This window comes from Ovis canadensis, chromosome 7 (assembly GCF_042477335.2).
Source record: "Ovis canadensis isolate MfBH-ARS-UI-01 breed Bighorn chromosome 7, ARS-UI_OviCan_v2, whole genome shotgun sequence".
Lineage (NCBI taxonomy): Eukaryota > Metazoa > Chordata > Mammalia > Artiodactyla > Bovidae > Ovis > Ovis canadensis.
In genome coordinates this window covers 56293102-56312852 of record NC_091251.1, presented here as the reverse complement: position 1 = coordinate 56312852, position 19751 = coordinate 56293102, and the positions used below count along the sequence as shown (strand labels likewise).

General features: G+C 46.0%; 2 protein-coding genes and 1 long non-coding RNA gene across 7 annotated transcripts in view; 1 reads left to right on the top strand and 2 right to left on the bottom strand.

The window, feature by feature from the left end:
• PPIB (peptidylprolyl isomerase B) overlaps window positions 1-3150 on the bottom strand; it is an 8336-nt gene extending 5186 nt beyond the window's left edge. The window contains exon 1 of the mRNA XM_069596239.1: window positions 593-3150. Within this exon, the coding sequence (XP_069452340.1) occupies window positions 593-727 (135 nt within the window). The 5' untranslated portion in view covers window positions 728-3150. The remainder of the gene's footprint in view (window positions 1-592) is intronic.
• Window positions 2508-19751, top strand: LOC138443596 (uncharacterized). The gene is made up of 4 exons (XR_011258216.1): window positions 2508-2638; window positions 10954-11283; window positions 16865-17147; window positions 18985-19751. It is a non-coding gene; the product is annotated as an uncharacterized lncRNA (long non-coding RNA).
• CSNK1G1 (casein kinase 1 gamma 1) overlaps window positions 2626-19751 on the bottom strand; it is a 153146-nt gene continuing 136020 nt past the window's right edge. For 2 of the 5 annotated variants that reach the window (XM_069596225.1, XM_069596228.1), the window contains 2 exons: window positions 16163-16269; window positions 2626-8801 (listed from right to left, as the gene is read on the bottom strand). In XM_069596225.1, coding sequence (XP_069452326.1) covers window positions 8747-8801; window positions 16163-16269 — 162 coding nt within the window. In that variant the 3' untranslated portion in view covers window positions 2626-8746. Of the gene's footprint in view, window positions 8802-16162; window positions 17086-19751 lie in introns of all 5 variants that reach the window. The other 3 variants (XM_069596226.1, XM_069596229.1, XR_011258213.1) reach the window with 2 other exon arrangements.

Sequence of the window (19751 nt, the reverse complement as noted above, 5' to 3'; positions counted from 1 at the left end):
AGTGTTTCTGCATCTGATTTTGGTGGCGACAAAAACCTCGCGAAAATCTAATGAATGCTCCATATGTTAGTTTACACTCTCTTTTCACTACTGGGTAACAACCTTTGCTCTAAATAAATAATGGGCCCAGATTCTAAAATTTAACATCAAAAAACCATAAAGAGAGGAGCCACTTGGCCCTAAACCACTAAACCACCTAAACCACTCAGGTTTAAACTACACTGCTGTGCTTTGGAATTGGAAGTGACTAAAATCTGGCCTAAGAAGAGAAAGGACTAACAATTTGGCAGACGAGATCTTTCACCATTTCCCTAGCACCAGGGGTATTTGCAAAGTCTGCAAGCCCGGCCCCAGCTGCGCATGCTGGGTCAGGGCCGGGCGATCGGGGAGGGTCCGCGTCATTCTCCTATCTGAAGGCGAGAGGACCGCCCAGGTACCAAGAGGCCACAGTAGGGAGACTAGGGAGGGGCAGAGCCAAAGCCGAGGACACCCAGGCCCAAGCTCCGGACACATGTAACCAGCTGGGCCAAGGCCTGAACACTGGAGGCGAGGACGGGCCTCGCCAGGCAGGTCTGGAGAGGGGAGGCCAGACCTTGACAGTGACTTTGGGCCCCTTCTTCTTCTCATCGGCCGCGGATGGTCCAGGCAACAGCAAGAAGAAGACGGAGCCCACAACCAGGGCGGCGACGAATAGGACCTTCATGTTCCGCTCCGAGAGGCGCAGCATCCACCGGGAGAAGCTAGCGCGGCCCGGGCGCCGAGGCCGGAAGAGGGTGGGGATGCGGCGACGTGTGACCCAGCGCCTCCACCGAGGGCATCCGGGGGGGCCCGGGGCTCCTGCACGACTCCGAGAGGGAGGCGGGCCCCATTTCCCCCCCTCTAGTTGGGCGCCGGATGGTAGGTCTCGACGCGGGGCGGAGCCCGGCTCGCCGACTGGGGCGGGCGGAGACGCCGGCTCGTGGGTGGCTGCCACGTTACTGCAGCCTCATTGGCTCCGTAGCTCGCTGATACCTATCAATGGGAAGAGATCAGCGGAAGGCGGCACCGCCTCCAAAAGCCCAGGGATTGGGCTGCTGAAGAGACTACAAGCCCCAGCAGACAGAGCCAGTGGCCTGCCCCGCCTTTATGGGAGTGGAAGTCGTTTGGCAGTTGGTGACCAATGCTTTAGGTTAGGAAGTCTGTGGATGGGGCAAGAAGACACTGGTCCGTGTGGGCCAAAGACTAGTCACCACCGAATTGGGTTTGAGTGTGATAACCTTCAAAAACTCAGGGTACTCACCGTATAACCTTCCCAGGTGGCTGAGATGGTAAAGAATCTGCAGTGCAGGAGACCTGGCCTCCATCCCTGGGTCGGGAGAATCCCCTGGAGAATGGAATGGCAGCCACTCCAGTATTCTTGCCTGGGGAATCCCATGGACAGAGGATCCTGGCCCGCTGTTGCACACTGAGAAAAACTGTTTACCAAGCTAGTTTTCAAAGCAGCCTTTCACCAAAAGAGGAACTAATGCTAAAATAGCCTTCTTCCACCAGCGACCCCCCCCCCCCAATCCCCGACTTTTGGGGAAAAAACAAGCTTGATGGATACCGTGCTCTCAGTATGAAGTTTTTCTTTCATGATGATTTTTTTTTTTTTTGACTGTGCTGGGTCTCCAGTTCTGCCCAGGCTTTTCTCTAGTTGTGATTAGCGGGAGCTACTCTTACGGTGAGTGGGCTTCTCATTTCCGGTAGCTTCTCTTGTTGCGTTAAAGGGGCTCTAGGGCGTGCAGACTTCAGTAGTTGAGGGTCCCACGCTTTAGAGCACAGGCTCCGTAGTTGTGGCGCATGGCCTTAGTTGCTTCTCACATTTTCCCTGACCATTGGCGGGCTTCCCCTGTGGCTCAGCTGGTGAAAGAATCTGCCCGCAATGCGGGAGACCTGGGTTCGATCCTTGGCTTGGGAAGATCCCCGGAGAGGTGAAAGGCTATCCACGCCAATATTCTGCCCTGGGGACTTCCACGGGCTGTATAGTCCATGGGGTCGCAAAGAGTTGGACATGACTGAGCGACTTTCGCTTTCACTCCTGCATTGGCAGGCGGATTCTTTACCACTGAGCCTCCAGGGAAGCCCTCTAATGATCATCTTACAGGTGTTTTTCATTAGTGAAGGAAGACCATTTAAGTAGTATTGAGTGGTAATAAAAAAAAACTGGAAGCAGATAATCTTGGCCAGATTGGTGGTTGTGCTGTATATGCACTGGTGATTTTAGATTGTTACATAGTTACATCATAGTTACACCTTCTGTCTGTACTGATGTTCATTAGCAGAGCAGAATTACAAAGCTGCCATTTCCTAGTTGTTTCAGAGCAGATCTTAACTTCCTGGTATTCTAGCACTGAAGAACCACAGGGATACAGCAAACTAGTAAGTGATGAATGTCCAAATTCTTCCAGAAATGTTTATCTTTAAAGTGACGCACTGGCTAGGGCAATGTTCAACCCAAGAGAATGATGCAAGAATGTGAAAATATCAGGCATTATTTTCATTCCTGGAGCCTTCAATCATATTGAAGTTAGTCCTAGCTGGATACTTGGTTACAAATGAACCAGGAGAGGTTAAAACCAAACCAACCAACCAAAACAAGCAAAATTAGCCAAGAAAGGTAAGACATTTTATTTTACATACAAAAAGGGTGCAAATTGAGTCCTTTCCTCCCCAGAGTGGAGAAGAGGTATACTTAGAGATCACATTTGTGTTTTCCATGGTGCCCTAGGAAATGGGCTGCTCTGAGATAATATCAAGACCCACTTCCATTGACTTCAAAGAAGGCTACTTCCTCCGCAGAGGAGTTTTTACTAAATGGTGTACAAATCTCTCTCCTGGAGGAACCATTTCAAATACACCTGAAATTGACATTCATGTTTAAAAATACTACAAGTTTCATTTTCACAGCTGAGCTTTGCAGACCAGTGCCAGGGTTTATGAAACAATATTATGTATCTAAAATAAAAGGTTAAAAAAAAAGGCATTTAACAATAATCACATCCACACATCAATCAAAACTGATTTCCACAGCTGATTTATACATTATCTAGTCTTAAAAAAAAAAAAAAAACTGCAAGCAACATCCCAACATCTTTTTAAAAGTACAATGGGCAAAGATGTAAGAAACAGACAAAATAATAATATAATAAATTAGAGCATGTATACATCCAATGGGAATTGAATCAACATTATTTTCCATGGCGGGGGTGGGGGAAGCTTATAATATTTTTGGTTTCATCTTTTTTTTCTGTTTATTCTTCTGCTTGATAAATGGGGCTACACTAGAAACTCACTTGTTTCTTGTTTACTTCTGAAAATATTCAGGAACACATGGTCCAGCAGCCTGGGCTTTTTTTTTTTTAAGGTGGGCTGTCTTCATGGAAATGAAATGGACACAGATGAGCGCTGGCATGTGCACACACACACACACACACAGAGGCATACAAATGCAACCGCACACACCCATCTGTATAGTCCTCCCCTTCCCTCACCCCTCCCCACCAAGAAATGGCTCATCTTCCTGAGACATTCCTAACAGATTGATAAGCCTCTTAGAAAAGCTTTCCATGTAAGGGCTGGCCTGGGATTTGGTCTGGAGCTCATGAAGGGGAACACTGAAAATGTCTCACCTGCTCTGAAAGAGGGGATTTGCGGGAACGGGGCAGTCAGGACAGCTGTCCTCTTGTGTGTTACCGGGACGACTGCATGACATCCCCACTTCTTACCATGGACGAAGGTGGTGATGGCACTGGGAAGATGATCATGAGTACAAGAAGAAAAACAGCAAAATAAATTCCGTCCACAGAACTGAGATTTTTATAACATGGAGTTTGGTAACCAAACTAGAAATATATGGAGTACACGTTCACTTTCTTCCTTTGTAATACAAGCTGAGCTACAAATACACACTGGAGTGGACTTCTTGGTTGCTTTTTTAAGGAAGTATGTCAACTACTACTGTCTATACCCAGGGAACCTACTTACTATTTTGAATACAATGGAGAAACCTTTTGCACTCAGTCACCTGCAAAAGGAATTAGGAAAAACAGATTTTTAAGACTGCTTAATTGATCAAAGATTTCCAAGATTCCTTACCTGTGGCTAAAACACTGCTTAAGATGCTGCCAACCCTCAAAAGGGCCATGGTTTCCTTATTCATAAACAAAATCACTCCCTTTCCCCACCAAAAAAAATACAACCCACAGGCATCCCATTTTGATTCCTAGCAAACCATAAGGAGGAAGACTGGGAGGCAGGACCTTCCTGGAGCCCTGAAGTTGGCAAAAGCAAGAACCCCAGAGAAAAGTGCCTGTTGCTCACATCAATCCAGATAGGGTGCCGAGTCATCCTGGCCCCCTAAAGGTTTCTAAAGGAATTCCTAAAGGAATTCATCTGCCCACCTTGGATCAATGGTGGGGATGGTGGCAGTGGCCTAGCAAAGGCAATGCTGGCTGTATGGCACAGCAAGCTCCTGATCTGAGAAATTCTAGCCCTAACATGGCTCTGACACGGGAGACAACACTGGCAGAGCAGTTCACTGAGAATGAAATCTGGTGTCAATGTGGGAACAGAAGAGGCGACTGGGACACAAGAGGCATATAGACATGCATTAAATGAAGATCAGTTTCTTTAGAGGAGATTCTTTCTAGGCTGCCATGAAAGCACTTATTTTTGAAAACTGCAGGCCATGCGGCTCACTGGAAGAGAGACAGGTTGTCTTTTGCATAAAAAAGGTTAAGGCTATGATCTTTAGTAACCACTCTGACATAATGTCACCCTCACTTTTTTCTGTTCAACAAAAGTGGTTACTAACACTGAGAACCAACACTGAATATGTACTCCCAACGTACATTTCCAGTGAACTAAGTTGGAAGGTACTTTCGAGGAGATGGACACCTCTTCTGGCTAATGGCAGGGGCTATTTCTATGAACTTGGAGTTCACTGAGAATGAACAGGCAATCAACCCTTCTCCTGGAAAACTCAGAATCCTGCTATCTGCTGTTACCCCTGCATTCCAAAGTACAGTGGGGCTTTAACTGAAGGCCAACCTAGTCACCTTTGTACCTTCCCAGACCGTTTCCTCCTGGACAGACCCCAAATGGCAGTTATGAGAGCACGCTGCTGCTGGCACACGCTCCATCCCTGCAGAGCCATCTGGAGCAAGATCTCTGAGGAATGCCAAGGGATGCACAGCAAGTGGTTGACCCTTACGTGCTTAGACTGTACAGACACGGTCACGCTCTAGTCACAAGGGAGGACCGTTTACATCTTGGCGGATTCCTGGCCTGCTTGCCTCAATCTGTTCAGGATGCAATCTGAAGGACAGCAGGGCTTGGGAGAATCCCAGCTGTTGTTAGTGCTTAACGCTAACTCAGCAACAACTGCATCAGTCCTGAAGAAGACCCCTAGGTATCATGGCTGTCAAGTGGGGGAAGTGCACGGACTATGGAGCAAGTGGATTTGGGTGGGCAGTAAGTGCAGGGAGTGCCCATGCCAGAGGACCTGGCCGAGAAATGGACATAAGCAACGATAGCAACAGGGCTGAGGCGGCAGCCCTGATAGGATGTGCTGATGGGGAGGGAACTGATGGCCAAATTACTCCTTATGTACTCTTTTTTAAAGATCACAATAGAATCTCTCAGGGGTCTGGAACCACCCTGGAGTGCCAATGGCCCTGGGAGGATCACCATTACTTGGCATGCCAGAAAAATTTGGGTGTTTCACTTTTGTTATGAAAAATCAAATATCTGATAAGAGGTTTGTGGGAGGCTGAGGGTGAGAATAGTGCATTAGGAAGAACCCCCCACAACTGCTCAGGCTCAGTCCCCCAAGAGCCAGCCTTTAAAACAAACTTGCTGCTGCTGCTGCTAAGTCACTTCAGTCGTGTCCGACTCTGTGTGACCCCATAGACAGCAGCCCACCAGGCTCCCCCGTCCCTGGGATTCTCCAGGCAAGAACACGGGAGTGGGTTGCCATTTCCTTCTCCAATGCATGAAAGTGAAAAGTGAAAGTGAAGTCACTCAGTCGTGTCTGACTCTTGGTGACCCCATGGACTGCAGCCTACCAGGCTCCTCCATCCATGGGATTTTCCAGGCAAGAGCACTGGAGTGGGGTGCCATTGCCTTCTCCATAAAACAAACTTAAGACCCTCCAAAAGTCATAAATCCAGCTTCAAGAGGGCCCGCCCTGCAGCCAAGCTGGGAACTACCCTTGCTTTCCTTGTGGAAGTGGGGAGGCACCTAGTGGACTATGGAAGGCCAGAGATGCTCCAGACTTCACCACTTGCCCTTGCCCTCCCTTGAGAAGCAAGGCCTTTTCTATACTGGGATGTGGAAGGTAAAGATTCTCTACAGGAAGTTAAGAGTTACCCAAATTGAGAAGTTACCCAGATGCCAATTGAGAAACTATCTAAGTTTCAGTGACAATGCCTGAACCACCAGCTAATGTCAAGGAAGCAAACCCCAACATTCAAAATTCTTGTGGGGAAGGGATGTGTCCCTGCATCTCCCAGCCATTCTGTTTCATTTACAGGAAAATTTCTTTTAAAAAATTAAAGGTCACAATCTTTACATTAGCTAGGCAAATTTGAAGCCAATGAAGTGGTCTTTCCTAGCCAAGGCCCAGTGGAACACAAGTGAAGCCCAGTAACTGTTCCTCTAAGATACATCAAGGGACCCGTCATGGAAAATATCAACTACCAGAAAGTAGGCCCACACCCTCCAGTCCAAAAGACAGCTCTACACTTCAAGCCAGAGGCACTACTATGTTCCCCAAACCCCCTAGACTAAGTCACCAGTCACTCTCCCCCATGGTTAGCTCTCTCTACCCCCAGATACAAGACCTCATTCTCTGATGGACTGAATCCTTTCTCCTCGATCACCTCTGGAATGAGAAATCACTACTTGGATAAGCCACTCAACTCAAATGAAAATCAAGATGAGGAGATTAACTCCACACACTGCTGACTTTTCAAGCAGTGAATGAGGAACTGAGACCCTTCACGGCAGCACGTCGTGTGTCTACAGCATGGGGGATGTGGAGAGTGGACGGGGGAGAACAGGCTCTAGACATGTGGCTATCTAGAAGGAGTCAGCGTCCAAGTGAGAAAATAACTTCACACCTTTCATTTCGGTCTCCTTTCCCCTGGAATTTCCCCTGCACTCACCAGCCCAGCCCCTCCTGTTCACTCAGAGCCCCAGGCACTGAGTCCTAAGCCTGCTGCTGTGGGCCTGCTGGGAGAAGACCTGCAGATGCTTGGTTTCTGCTAAGGCAGGCAGGCCAGCCCAAATGCTGGAACCCATCTACTGGGACAGAGTACACACCAATTTTATTTCCTGGCCCCTGTGATGAGCCAAATCCTGAGGTTTCCTCTGGCAGTTGGAAGGCAGGATCACTTTCCTCCTTCTTGTCCACTAAGTGGCAATATGGTGGTGGCTGTTTCATCACTAATTTTGTCCCCCGAGTCACTAAAGAAGTCACATGGCTATCTAGTTGGAAGTCCCTGGCAGTGAAGGAAACAGGTATTTCCGGTTTTGTTAAGCATCTCCTTCTCTGGGATGAACTGTCTCCTGGTCGCAGTCTGGCTTGGCCGGCTCCTCTCACGTGCTGGAGAGCAAGACTGTCCAAACTGCCGGCTGATGAGGTCAAGAGGCTCTGGGAGGGACATTCTTCAGCAGCCGAGAAGATGAATGAAAATTCAAGTATGTTTCCCTGCCAACCTGAGTGTTCACTCAGAAGGGCAGAGTTTGGCTCCTCCTCTTCCGGGTGCTGCAGACCCCGCCCTTTCCACGGAGAATGTCCTCTGGACCCACGTTCTCTCTGCAGGGCTTGGCTGGCCCCATCCCCCTCCAAACAGAAAAAAAGTAAAAAAAATCCCAATATAACCAGACACAATATGCATCTGCCATGGTTCTTTTTTGTGTTAAAACAACAACGACAACGAAAAAGAGGGGGGAAAAAAACAACTAAAAGTGCAATAAAGTCAGTCTTTTCCTTTGCTCAGAACAACTTGCAACGTTCTACTACTACTGTCTGGAGAACAGAGTCCGCCTGTCAAGAAAGCTGAGAGCGCCAACACGCAGGGACAGTAGACTGCAGATTTCTCACAGCTTGCGTGCTACAGTGTAACTTCACAAGAGGGAAGGAGGGAGTAACCTGCACCCCACGGCCAGCTGGGGGTGGAGGCTGCACAGGCACGGAGAGGGAGCTGCGCCGCCAACACAGCTGGTGGGCGGAGAAGGTCCTTCTCCAGCTCTGGCCTGCACCTTCCTCCCACCTTCTTGGCCACACCCTCAGCCTCTTAAACTCCTTCAGCAGACAAAGCCTTCAGCTCATTAGCTTGTGTGCTGGAGAGGGTTGAGGGTGGGGCAAGAACCAGGAGTAAACTAAGGGGTGGGAAGAAAATAGTAGTCCTTGAGTTTTTGTGAATGACACCTTCACTGTAAACAATAGGAAGGAGAGTCAACCAGGCAGCCCAGAGGGCAAGCAGTGGAGGACCTGCGGCTCTGGGACCTGCTCAGAGCCTTAGGCAGGTAGCGGTGGCCACTGACCCACTGGGCCTTGGCTGCCCACACTGGCTCCTTCTGGGGGCATCTGTTTTCTTCTTTTTGGTTTGAATCTCCACCCTCCCCCCACAGAGGAGTCCCTTCCAATGAGAAATGGCAGGAGCTGCGGGTGCAATCGAGTCAGAGTCCCCAAGGCCTGAGGACTCCTGGGAGGCACTGGTCACTTGTGGCGCTGGGTGGTCTTCTTCCTTTTCCTCTTAAAGAAGCAGCAGCACCTGGAGCACAAGAAGATCACAAGTCAGCCTGCAGCTGCCCACAGCTTCCTGCCTGCCTCTGTGGACTGCACCCACCCACAGGGCCGCCCACCACCTACGGTGCGCATACTGGAGGCAGTGGGCAGTGGAAAGCCAAAGGAAACAGCTACTTTACTGCAAACCCTATCATCGAAGGGCTGCAGGCAGGGCGGGGCTCAGGCAGGCGTTTTTGAAAGGATGAAGACGGCTTCTTTCCTAGTCTAACACCTCAACCTGCCATCTTTCTTTACACTGAACCAAGGCTGGGATCCTCAAAGATGCACTGTTTGCCACTTAATACAAGAGGCAAAATTATTTAATGCGACTTTAGTGGTCAGCAGGTATGGAAGCTAAACTAAGGCCAAACAAATACCAAGAAAAATATGACGTCTGGAACTCTAGGAGGCTCTCGTGATGCTACCAATGAAGGATTAAGGATTCTCTCTGCCCTCCATCCCCAGCCCTGGTCAGCTACCTGGTGTAGGCAGGAGAAGCCCTGACCCTAATAACTGGCTGAGCCCAGATCTCTTGACTGAAATCAGCACAGTCCACTCTTCATTTGGAGGATCAGTGCCTCAGTTCAGGAAGCAGCAGGTTGCATGGTCCTTCTCAGCCAGCTCTCTGAGGCTGTTGCTGGGCCAGACTGGGTTCAAGGACCGACCCTGTTTAGGGTGGTGGGTTGGGCCTCATCCCTTCATAAGCCCTCCAAGAGCTGCCTCCTGGGTGACAGCCACAGCTCTGCCACATCCCTGGGCTTGGGTAACCCCCTGCCCCAGGACAGCAGTCTTTGGAACCGGAAGTCGCACTTGCTCAGGCAGTGACTATTCCAGAAGAGCGTGAAGAGGGTTGTGACACAGCTGGTACAAAAGACGTCCTTTCCAGGAAGCTGATGCATAAAAAATGAGAATGCCAGGGGCAGAAAGTGGCGAGTGAGTCAAAGATGCCAGATGATGGAGGGTAGAGAAGCTGGAAGTGTAACTCAGGATTGCTGGATCCTTGAAAGAAAAGTTTTCTCAGAAACTGTCTTTGGCTCTTTTGCCTAATCCTTTTGGGTTAAACATCAAAAGTATTCACAAAGAAATAAAGTGCTGTTGCTTACTTCCCTGAGCCCCTAAGTCCTCCACTGTAGCTCAGATTCCTTCCTTTTTCAGTCAGACCCATTGGTATTCCCATACCCAATGGACTAGTTATTAAAAATTTGGATAAAGTGTCTTCCTAGAATGCAGAAATTGATGTTTACACAGAAAAACGATGGGCTTTAACCATATCTGAATGAATTAAACACGGAGATGTTGGAAACAGGTGGTTAAAGAGAGGCTTAAAAAAAAACTTTTTGAACAATTTTTTAAAAATACTGTTTTGTTAAAAAAAAAAAAACACAACATTTTATTTATTTACTTAGGGCATGCTGGGTCTTTGTTCCTGCCTGAGGGCTTTCCCTAGTTGCAGTGGGCAGGCTTCTCATCTCAGTGGCATCTCTTTTTGTGGCTCGTGGGCTCTAGGGCTTCAGTAGTTGTGCTGCCATGAGCTTAGCTGCCCTGCAGCATGTGGAATCTTCCCAGACCAGGGTCGCACCTGTCTGTGGCCCCTGCATTGGTAGGGAGATTCTTAACCATTGGACCACCAGGGAAGTCCTTAAGAGAGTCTTAAAAAAGATTTTCTAAGAGTATGATGACACATGAGATGTACTATTACTGAGTGGCAATACAGTCACTAAACAAAGTGTCCTTTGTATTTAGAGACTGCATAATTTCTTTTAAATAAAAATGACTAACACTTTTGATTATTTTCAGTCCTTAATGGAATATCCTTGGGGAAGGATTAAAAAAAAAGAAGGGTCTTGTTTTTGTATATATGCTTTAGAAAACAGACATTTTTCAAGGTGAATGTCCAGAAATTATTAAATAAGGTGAATGAAATCTCATGGGAGCACCAATATTCCAGTAGAGCTACCTGTTCCCTGTTGACCATGATTTTCAGAGGGATCACTAGCATTTAAGTCAATTTCTATTATTCTCTTCGGAGGGTACTAAGATAATGATTTTGTGTTTTTAAGTAAGGGCAATCATTAAAAAGTTCAAAATACTGTTTTGGTCCAATTCAAATGATAGAATTTTTCTTTCATCTCCTCCAGGGCAAGACATAAAAATTAGTATCTACTGACAAGGATCTCATAACCTGATGTGCAAAGCTGAATTCGCCTGACCGGAGGAGAGTGTAAGCTGCGGTTTAGAGCTTTAGATTAATTTCTGTTAGTTACTATAGTTAGAACTTCAGCAGGAGCAAAGCTCTTAATAGTTTTCTACCCATGAGGAAACAGTCTCTGCAATCTGCTCTTTGACTCTTTGGTTTCTGTGCTGACTACCAGCAACAGGACCTGTTAAAACTTCGTCAGACACCAGACCAGTCCACTGACTGACTCCATACAGATGTCTTATTCTCAGAAGAGGATGAAAGACAAGCGGTGAGCCCTTCCCGGGTCTTGGGTTTTCTTCCAGCTGGCCCTTTGGTTCGCCCTCCCTTCAGCTATTCCTGTATTATGCTTCTCTGCTGTGCTGGTACACCCTTCCTTTGCTCTAACGCTGGGTTTAAGCCCCACAGTATCCATCAAGTCTTCCTTAACCATCCCTGTTGACACTGACCTCTCAAGGGACAATATCATGTGACCTTTCAAGCATGTGTGTCTTACCTCTCCAGGCAGACTGCACCTAAGCTCTTTGGGGAAGGCCTTGGGACCCCCTAGAGTTCCAAGCATAGAGTAGACGAGCACACGATAGGCCCTCGGCAGTTAGGATCATGTGACTGACATCTCACAGGAAAATACTGACCATGACAACGTCAGATTACACAGACACATGTCTGGTAAATAAACAGGCCACATGTATTCCTTGGTACTGCAATACTACAAATTCTATCTGCACCAAACCCTGCATTGTATTATCTTCAATACACCCTGCCACTGGGGAAACCCTGCGGGCAACTTGGCTTAGACTGGTAAAAACTGGTGCCCAACCCAGTCACTGAAGACAAGTAGAAACAAGCAGAACAGAGTCCAGCAGACTGTAATCACCACACAGAATGTTGTCCCATGCGTGCAGACAATGTGGGGGAGGGTTCCAGACCGCAACAGAGCACAGCTCACAAGCACCTGGGAAGTCAAGGCCGTGTTCAGGCAGAGGGGTGGCAAGGGCGCTCTGTCTTCCAGCAAGAATGTGCCTCAGCCAACATAGAATCTTTAGGGCTTCCCCTTTAGTACACCTCATGCTGTAACTAAAAATGCATTCAAGGAAACTTTTCTGAGAGTGGAAACAAGAGGCCCCAGTATCTCATTAGTCAAGTCAGTCCACGGCCCACTAAACCCTTACAGGAAGGGAAAAGGAGAGAAAAGTGGGAAAACAGACAGTAAATGAAAAACAAACAAAAAACTCAAAACAGCAACAACAAAATGTCCATCTTTCCCCCAAGAAGTAGCTCTCTTACTCAGAGAGACTCATATTCTACAGATGGAAAAACCAGCTAAACCAAAAAGAAAAGTCACAGATTTTTCCAAAGCTGCTAATTTCAAGGTTACAGACCAAACCACAGAATGTGAGATTATCTGGCAATGACTGTTGTGAGGAGCAACTAGATTCTGATTATACAACTGATACAGTAACTCGGTCTTCTTACCTCTGTCCCTCTCTGTCTGATAATATCTGGCCATGTTAATTTCAGAAAAAAAATGTGCTCAGCTAAAAATGAAGACACTGTTTTGGATACTGTGGGATACTGTTTTGACAGGAAGAGGCAGCAGTGTGGTGGATTTGAAAGGAGAGAGGGAACAGATGATTCCCAGGTGAATGCCCAGGCCTGCCCATCACCACCTTGTAGATCTAGTGCCCCGGCCTGGGCGGGGACAGCACAAGGTGGCATGAGGAAGCCACTGAGTGTTCCTGAGGCCTTATGTTTGGCTTTGCCAATCCCAACCTAGCCGGGTCCACTCCCCGAGCATGTGAACTGGAGAGAGGGACTCACCACAGGTTGAGCATTTTCAGGCAGCTACAGAATGTGTGAAGAGAAAAACACAGAAAGGAAGAGAGAGAAAGAGAGATATTAGTCCACAGAGGTGAGAGGAAAGCGACTCCCTGTGAGCCATGCAAACATGCAGTATGTGTCTGTGTTTAGGTTCTTCCTCCGTCAAGGCAGGGTGAGTAGGCCCAGGCCACTTGGTCCCCACACTGAAGTGGAGGGGGTAGGGGGAGGTGCCTGACAGAAGCGTCAGGGTGGGAGCTGGAGCTGTGAGGACTAAGGCAAAACTGAAACAGCTGGTGGGAGCCTCGAGAGTGGGCTTTCCTGGGCAACTTCCAGAAAGCGAGCAGGAAAAAGGGCACATGATCCTGCTTGTATGAATTCAAACAGGCACAAGGCCGAGTCATTCTGATTCCTGCATGACGTCATACCATGCAATTTGTTAAGCTGATCTCCCAAATATTCTGAGGGAAAGAGAAGTCCCTGGCCTTTCTGTAAGACCAACATACATGCCTGACCAAAAAGGCCAGCAGTTAGCTCTTCCTCTAGAGGGGAAAACAGGCTTAAGAGACACTTTATCCTATTAGGAGAGAACAAGGAGGGTCACTGCTGCTCTGGATTAAGTTATAACTGCCAGAGAAGGGCCTAAATCCCACTCTTGTTAATTCTCAGGGGAAATGAGGTCCACGTGTGCCAAGTTGTAGCTAAAGTCAGTGGATAACCAAAAACTCCTGTGTTCTTACAAAAGTCAACCGAAAAGTTGCCTTGCCTCACTACCCTTTCAATCACACTTAAACAAGGATATGTGTCCTAGAGCTAAATGTAAGATAGACACTCATTTTGTTTATAGTACAAACAAACAAGACCCTGTTCTCTCCTCCTTTACATGAAGCAAGCTGGGTGAGAAACCCAAAATCAAAAGCTTCGACGTGAAGGTTTCACACTGTTTGCTCAGGACCCTGGTTGAATCTTAATCTAAAAGCAACAGCCCCCTCTTCTTCCACAAGCAGGTTGCATGGACAAATGGCGTCAGAGCTGTGTGCAATGAGGAGTTGTGTGGGATGCCTTGTGCTTCCCTAGCTGTGACTTCTTCCCATGAAATTGATCAGGCAGGTGGACACATGGCTCCGCCCCCCTGACTACTCTCCTCATACATAAAAGGCCATGAAGAAAAACACACAGCTGTGCCCTGACAGTTCTCTGGGCAAGATGGATTGGCAGCTCATGAAATCACTGGGGAAATCAGCAGACAACATGTCCTAAGCCATGCTTTTGGATGACATTTGGTCAAATACGATTGCTCCCCTTTGGTTTCCACACCTTTCAGAAGGCTCGAACCTGGCACAGAGGTCCTTTTTGCTGAATGGGGAGGCTTTAAACTCTCTTTATGTCCTGGAATTTAGATTATGTCAGAACAGAACACACCAGATTGCAATCTCTTTGTGCGAATGGTCCCCTATCTTTTACATAGAACACAAACACCACACTCACATATACAATTAGTGTACACATTTACCAAAATGAAATGAAATAAACTGGTTCAAAGATAAATCTGTACAGGGCATATTGTAAGACTAAAGCCCATCCTATCCTGGTATTCAGAGCACAGTAGTAAATCCACAGCTCACCTAGCCTTCAGAGTGATAGCCACAGCCGTGGATTGGGAGTGAGGTGGGGTGGGAGGAATGGTGCAGCCACCTTGCAGCTCAGACAATATTTCCGTCAGACCACATCCGGTGCAGTGGTTCCCAACCTCAGCTACACATCTCAATCACCTGAACTTTAGAAGTTTCTGATGCTCCGGCCATATCCCTGCTAAATGAAACCAGCAGCTCTGGAGCCAGGATTCGGCACTTGTATTTTCTGACGTGGCCCAGGAGACTCCAAGGTGCAGTCAAGGTTGAGGGCTCAGAAACCACACTGTATATCTGGGAGAGTGAAGTTCTGTTGTGGGAACTGAAATACTGAGTACCATGAAAACTTCCAAAGTCCCTGAGAATAGGGAGCATGTTTCCTTTCTGAAAATGGTCTCCTCCTGACTTTAAACCCCTGCTTTGCCCTCCCTGTATATTAGGGCCTTACTTTAACCAGGAGAGGGCTATCTGAAGCTACCTACAGTGAGCAGGGACTCAGCAAGAGAGTCCAAGTCTTTTTGTCTCTTTGTGTGAATAGCCCCCTATCTACTGGGTAGGAATCCTCAAGCCCTGGCTTCTGAAGGAAAGGACCTTTGAAAGCAAAGTGAGTCCATCACAGAGATGGGCAGCAGAGCACAGGAATGGGCAGGGCAACAACCATGCAAAGTTGTGCTGATATCTAGGAGGAAGAATGCAGATCTTGATTAGCCTCTTACTACCTCCTACGGAGGCACAAACGTCTTCCGGCTTGGCTATATCTGGAGGCTCAAAAGATCATTTAAGGCACAGTGTCATAATAGATACATTGCCTGCTTCTGAGAAGAAGATATGGGAACAGCCTGCATGTTCTCAAAGAGTTTATAAGAAAAGTCATCCATAATGGGCATGGCAGAAGATGCTAATCTGTGAAGGACTTCTCTCTCCCTACCTGATGTTGCACTGGAGCTTAAATCTGGACCTGAACTCAGGCTGGGACAAAAAGGGAAAGTAGTGATGGAGATGCTGCTTCTGTAGCAGAATCAGCAGTATTTCACCTTTGACCCCATTTTCTAAGAGTTTAAACACAGACCATGCAGAGAGCGCTAGAGGCCAGTGGGATGGGAAGGGCAAGGCAATCACATGCACGAGAAGCAGAAAAGGGAAGAGGGGCTCTCCACCTTCTTGGGGTTAGTGTGATTTCCTCTCCTTCCCAAGACTCACTCATTCAACAGGTACAGATAACTGACTAATCCAAGTCTCTCTGAATTCAGAATACTTTGAGAACAAAAGGGCTCTGAGCCCCTTGTCTAGGACTACAGATATAGAGCGGTTAGCCAAGAATCAGAAATCAAAGGCTGGCCAGCATGGCCCATGGTGAGACAAGCAGATTTTTCTCTCTGTCCCTTAGGGAGCAAGAGGCTCCAGGGCCCCCAAGAGACTCGTGACTATTCTTGGGTGTAGCTTTTATACCATGATCCTTTTAGGTCACTACTGTCTTTTCATCCATGTGGACTAGAAAAAGTGACTGTCTTCCCAGAAATCACAGCTAAAGAAGGGTGGCGGCGGCTAAGGTACCATGCACAAAATAAAATGTTCTAAGGAAGAAAGCGGTGGGCACAAGCATGAGAAATCCAGTTTGAAATGAGCAGCACATGAGAGGAAAAGACAGAGAAAAGATTTCTCAACCTATAACTCAAAAGCCCCCTTGAAAGATGAACGTACTTAGCTTCCTCCACTACCTCCACCTCGGCGTGAGCTGTGATGGGTGCATTGGAGTGGGCTCCCGTGGGGTCGTCGACATTCAGCTCTCCATTGGTTGAGCTAACCACCTGAAACAGAAGGACAGAGTGTGACGGACACCACGGCAATAGGGGCCTCCTGCCAGTGCCAGAGAGGCTCACTAAGCGAGACCTGGTCTCTAGCTTAGGTAAGAGCCTGGCAATGTTTAGAACGTTTGTTTTTCTGGGCTGGGGGGCCAGACGTCCTAATTTAGGGAATGTGCCCAGACCCATTTCATGTGAAAACACAAAACTCACATAACTATGATAACTTTCATACTGAATGCCTACTCTGTTAGGAACTCTTGCTACACTGTGTTGTGTTGTATGTGTGTGTGTAAATCGAATCCTCACAGAAATCCTATAAAATAGTTGATATTACTGTTTCTATTCCCCTCCGCTTATTATGCTATAATTATATACAGACTCAGTGATGATGTTAAAAGAAAAAATCTAAAGAAATCAATAGAAAGCATCGAAAACTATAAGTAGTCGCACTTTCCTTCGGAAATTTCTTCACAGCTTTGGACCTTTGGTTTGAAGCTACTCAAATAAGACTGCCACACCCTCTCTGTGTGAGAGGGCAGACAGTAAGGAAACACTTCCCCTTGGAAGGCTGGTCTTATGTCCGCAACCTTTATTTCAGGCTCAGTGTCATCCCATCTCTCACTGACGGTCCCCGATCTGTAACTGAAGGCTCGCACTCCTGCCATCTGGTTAATGCGGAACCGATCAGGCTTCTCTTGCTCGTGCAGCTGCTTCTGTCACCTGGTTTCGTTTCCAGCACACGATTCCTGCTTATGTGGGTGCTGGGAAGTGGGAAAAGGGACCCCACTGGACAAACCACTCTGCTGTTAAAGACCTTGGCTGAAACATGGGAGAGAACCACAAAATAGGATCAATGGTTCAGATATCATATATGCCCTGGGGTAAGTAACTTTTCATCTAAATGAGACTGTTGCTTATAGATTGATGTGAGAATTATACAAGAAAATGCATGAAACCACGTCTTGTACAATACCTGGTGCACTGTAATGGAGACAGCACAGCGCAGTAGGTAAGAAACGGGCTCTAGACTTACTCGGCCCTGGGTTTGAACCCTAGCTACACCACTTACTTGCTGTGGGTCCCTGGGCAAGATCCTCACTCTTTCTGTGCCTGAGCTTCCTAATCTGTAAAATGGGGAAATAATGCTGCTTACCTAACTGGGTTACTGTGCAGACAATCCACAGAAAGCGCTTAGCCCAGTGTCATGGTACATGATAATGGCTCAATAAACATTCACAGTGCTGTTATTCTCCCTCCATCAATGTTTACTTTTATCTCCCACTGGAGCTGGGAGGGAGTAATCTGTAAATATTTCCTGCACACTGATAAAAAGGAGGGTGGAGGGAAATGTTTAGTCTAAGGAATCTTTGAGGTATTTATTCAACAAGGAAAGGGCAGACAAGGTGAATACAACTTATCAGCCCACCATTATTTCTAAACTAGAGGTATTTATTATTCTTATTAATTACATCAATATAAGCTTTAAAAAATTATTAACAATGCTGTACAGTTAGTCAAGGAAACATACAACATTAAACCTGGACTTACCCATGGGAGACCCAAAATTTGCTAGTAATCAAATTTAGCATCTCTGATCAATGAAACCACCTAACCTTATTTATCTCCTGATATGATATAATGAATACTACATAGTATTATCTATATAGTATTCTTGCAAAAAAAATTTATCTGACTCTTAAGTATGATGGAAAAAATAAGAAAATCCAAAGTGCAGGACATTCTATAAGACAAGTCTAAATTCTTTAAAAAAGATATGTCTTAAAATTCTTTTTTTTTTTTTTAACACAGAGGTGATCTTTATAGATTAAAAGAAATTAAGAGACTGAAGAGGCATAACAACCAAATGCAATGCATGAACCCTAATCAGATCCAGAACACTACAAAATAAATTCTGGAGACAATTGGGGGAAATGTGATATGACTGTATATGAGCTATTATAGAATTATTAATTTTCTTATATATGACAGTGGTGGTGTTGGTTGCATGAGAGAATGGCTTCATTCTAAGGAGATGCAGACTGAAGTATTTTGGGCTGAAATGTACTTACAAATACTTTAAAAACACCCCCTCCTGAGTTAAAATATGGCAAAAATCAATCGTTTGTTAATCTAGTTAAGGATACACATAGGCTCACTGTATCTCCCCTTCAACTCTGCTATAGATTTTTAAATTTCATAATGAAAAGTTGGGGAAAATGAAAAGTTTCAACAAAAATGAAAAGTTGAGGAGATAAGGTTTATAGATTGGAGAACTATAGTCCTGCTAATGTTGTCCTGTTAATTTCCTCAGCCTACATATGCTTCTGGTGGGCACAAGGAGAAATCACAGAATGTTTTTCAATAAACAATTCAGGAGCTAGATAAGATGTTAAATAAGGTGTCTTGGCCTCTACTGACATAAACGAAGCGACAGTCAGCATCACACTGTGGATTACCTGGTGACGCTGGGTCATGGCACTTGCTTACAGCATTTCACACATCTCATACTCTAATTTCTCCTTACTATGCTGCCATTTGACCCACAAGCAGTGTCCCTGGGTGCCCCAATAGACATCTTGTCTGCATCCATGAGTATCTGGTCTCAAACAAATCAGGCACAAATGATAACTCTACCATCAACTGTCTAACCTTAACTGCATCTAAAATGTACTTGGGAATCAAGGGCAACTAATCTGAGCATACACTTAATTATTTCAGGTTGGAGGTACAGTTTGTCAAACCACGGGACTGGTGTCTAGATGTGCGGTGAACACCTAGTGGAGGTGGCCAAAGAGCTGGATTCTCAAGCGTCAACACTCTCTGTGAGCCCTGGTTTCCATTTCTGTAAGGCTAGGCCAATAACCACCTTGGTTCCATTGATCTCCTAATTACTATGGCAGTTAAACATAATGATATTTAGAAAGCAATGTGAAAAACTGTGAAGAACTCTAAGGATGTAACAAATCATTAGTATTTGAAACTATCACTTATACTTTTCCACTGATTATTTTAGAATAACCTAATTTAAAAGTAGGCTTTATTTATATACCTTGAACACTGGCAATTTATTTTGCTGTAATCACTAATAATAATATTAATCTCACATTTTTCTGGCTATATCCCATTTAAGACCAAAGTAATTAATACAGGATTATCCATGAAAGAGACTAATGTGAAGTCTGTTTCGAACTTTAGCCCTTCATATTGGTAGCATCCCTTTTAAGAGTCTGAGAGATCTGAGTTATAAGCCCTGCTTTTCAAGTTGTTACCATGAAGAAAAATCAAGAGTTGTGTACCAAAGGAAGCAGTACTTTAGCTGATAACCAACATTTCAATCCTAATACATTTGATAATTCAAAACTAATACATTTGGGGATTCTCTGATTTAGTTTCCCAATCTATAAAATTGGAATAACACTGATCTTACTAAGAGTTGTAAATAATTATAAAGATTTGAGCAAAGTAAATATTAGCTAAACGTTAAA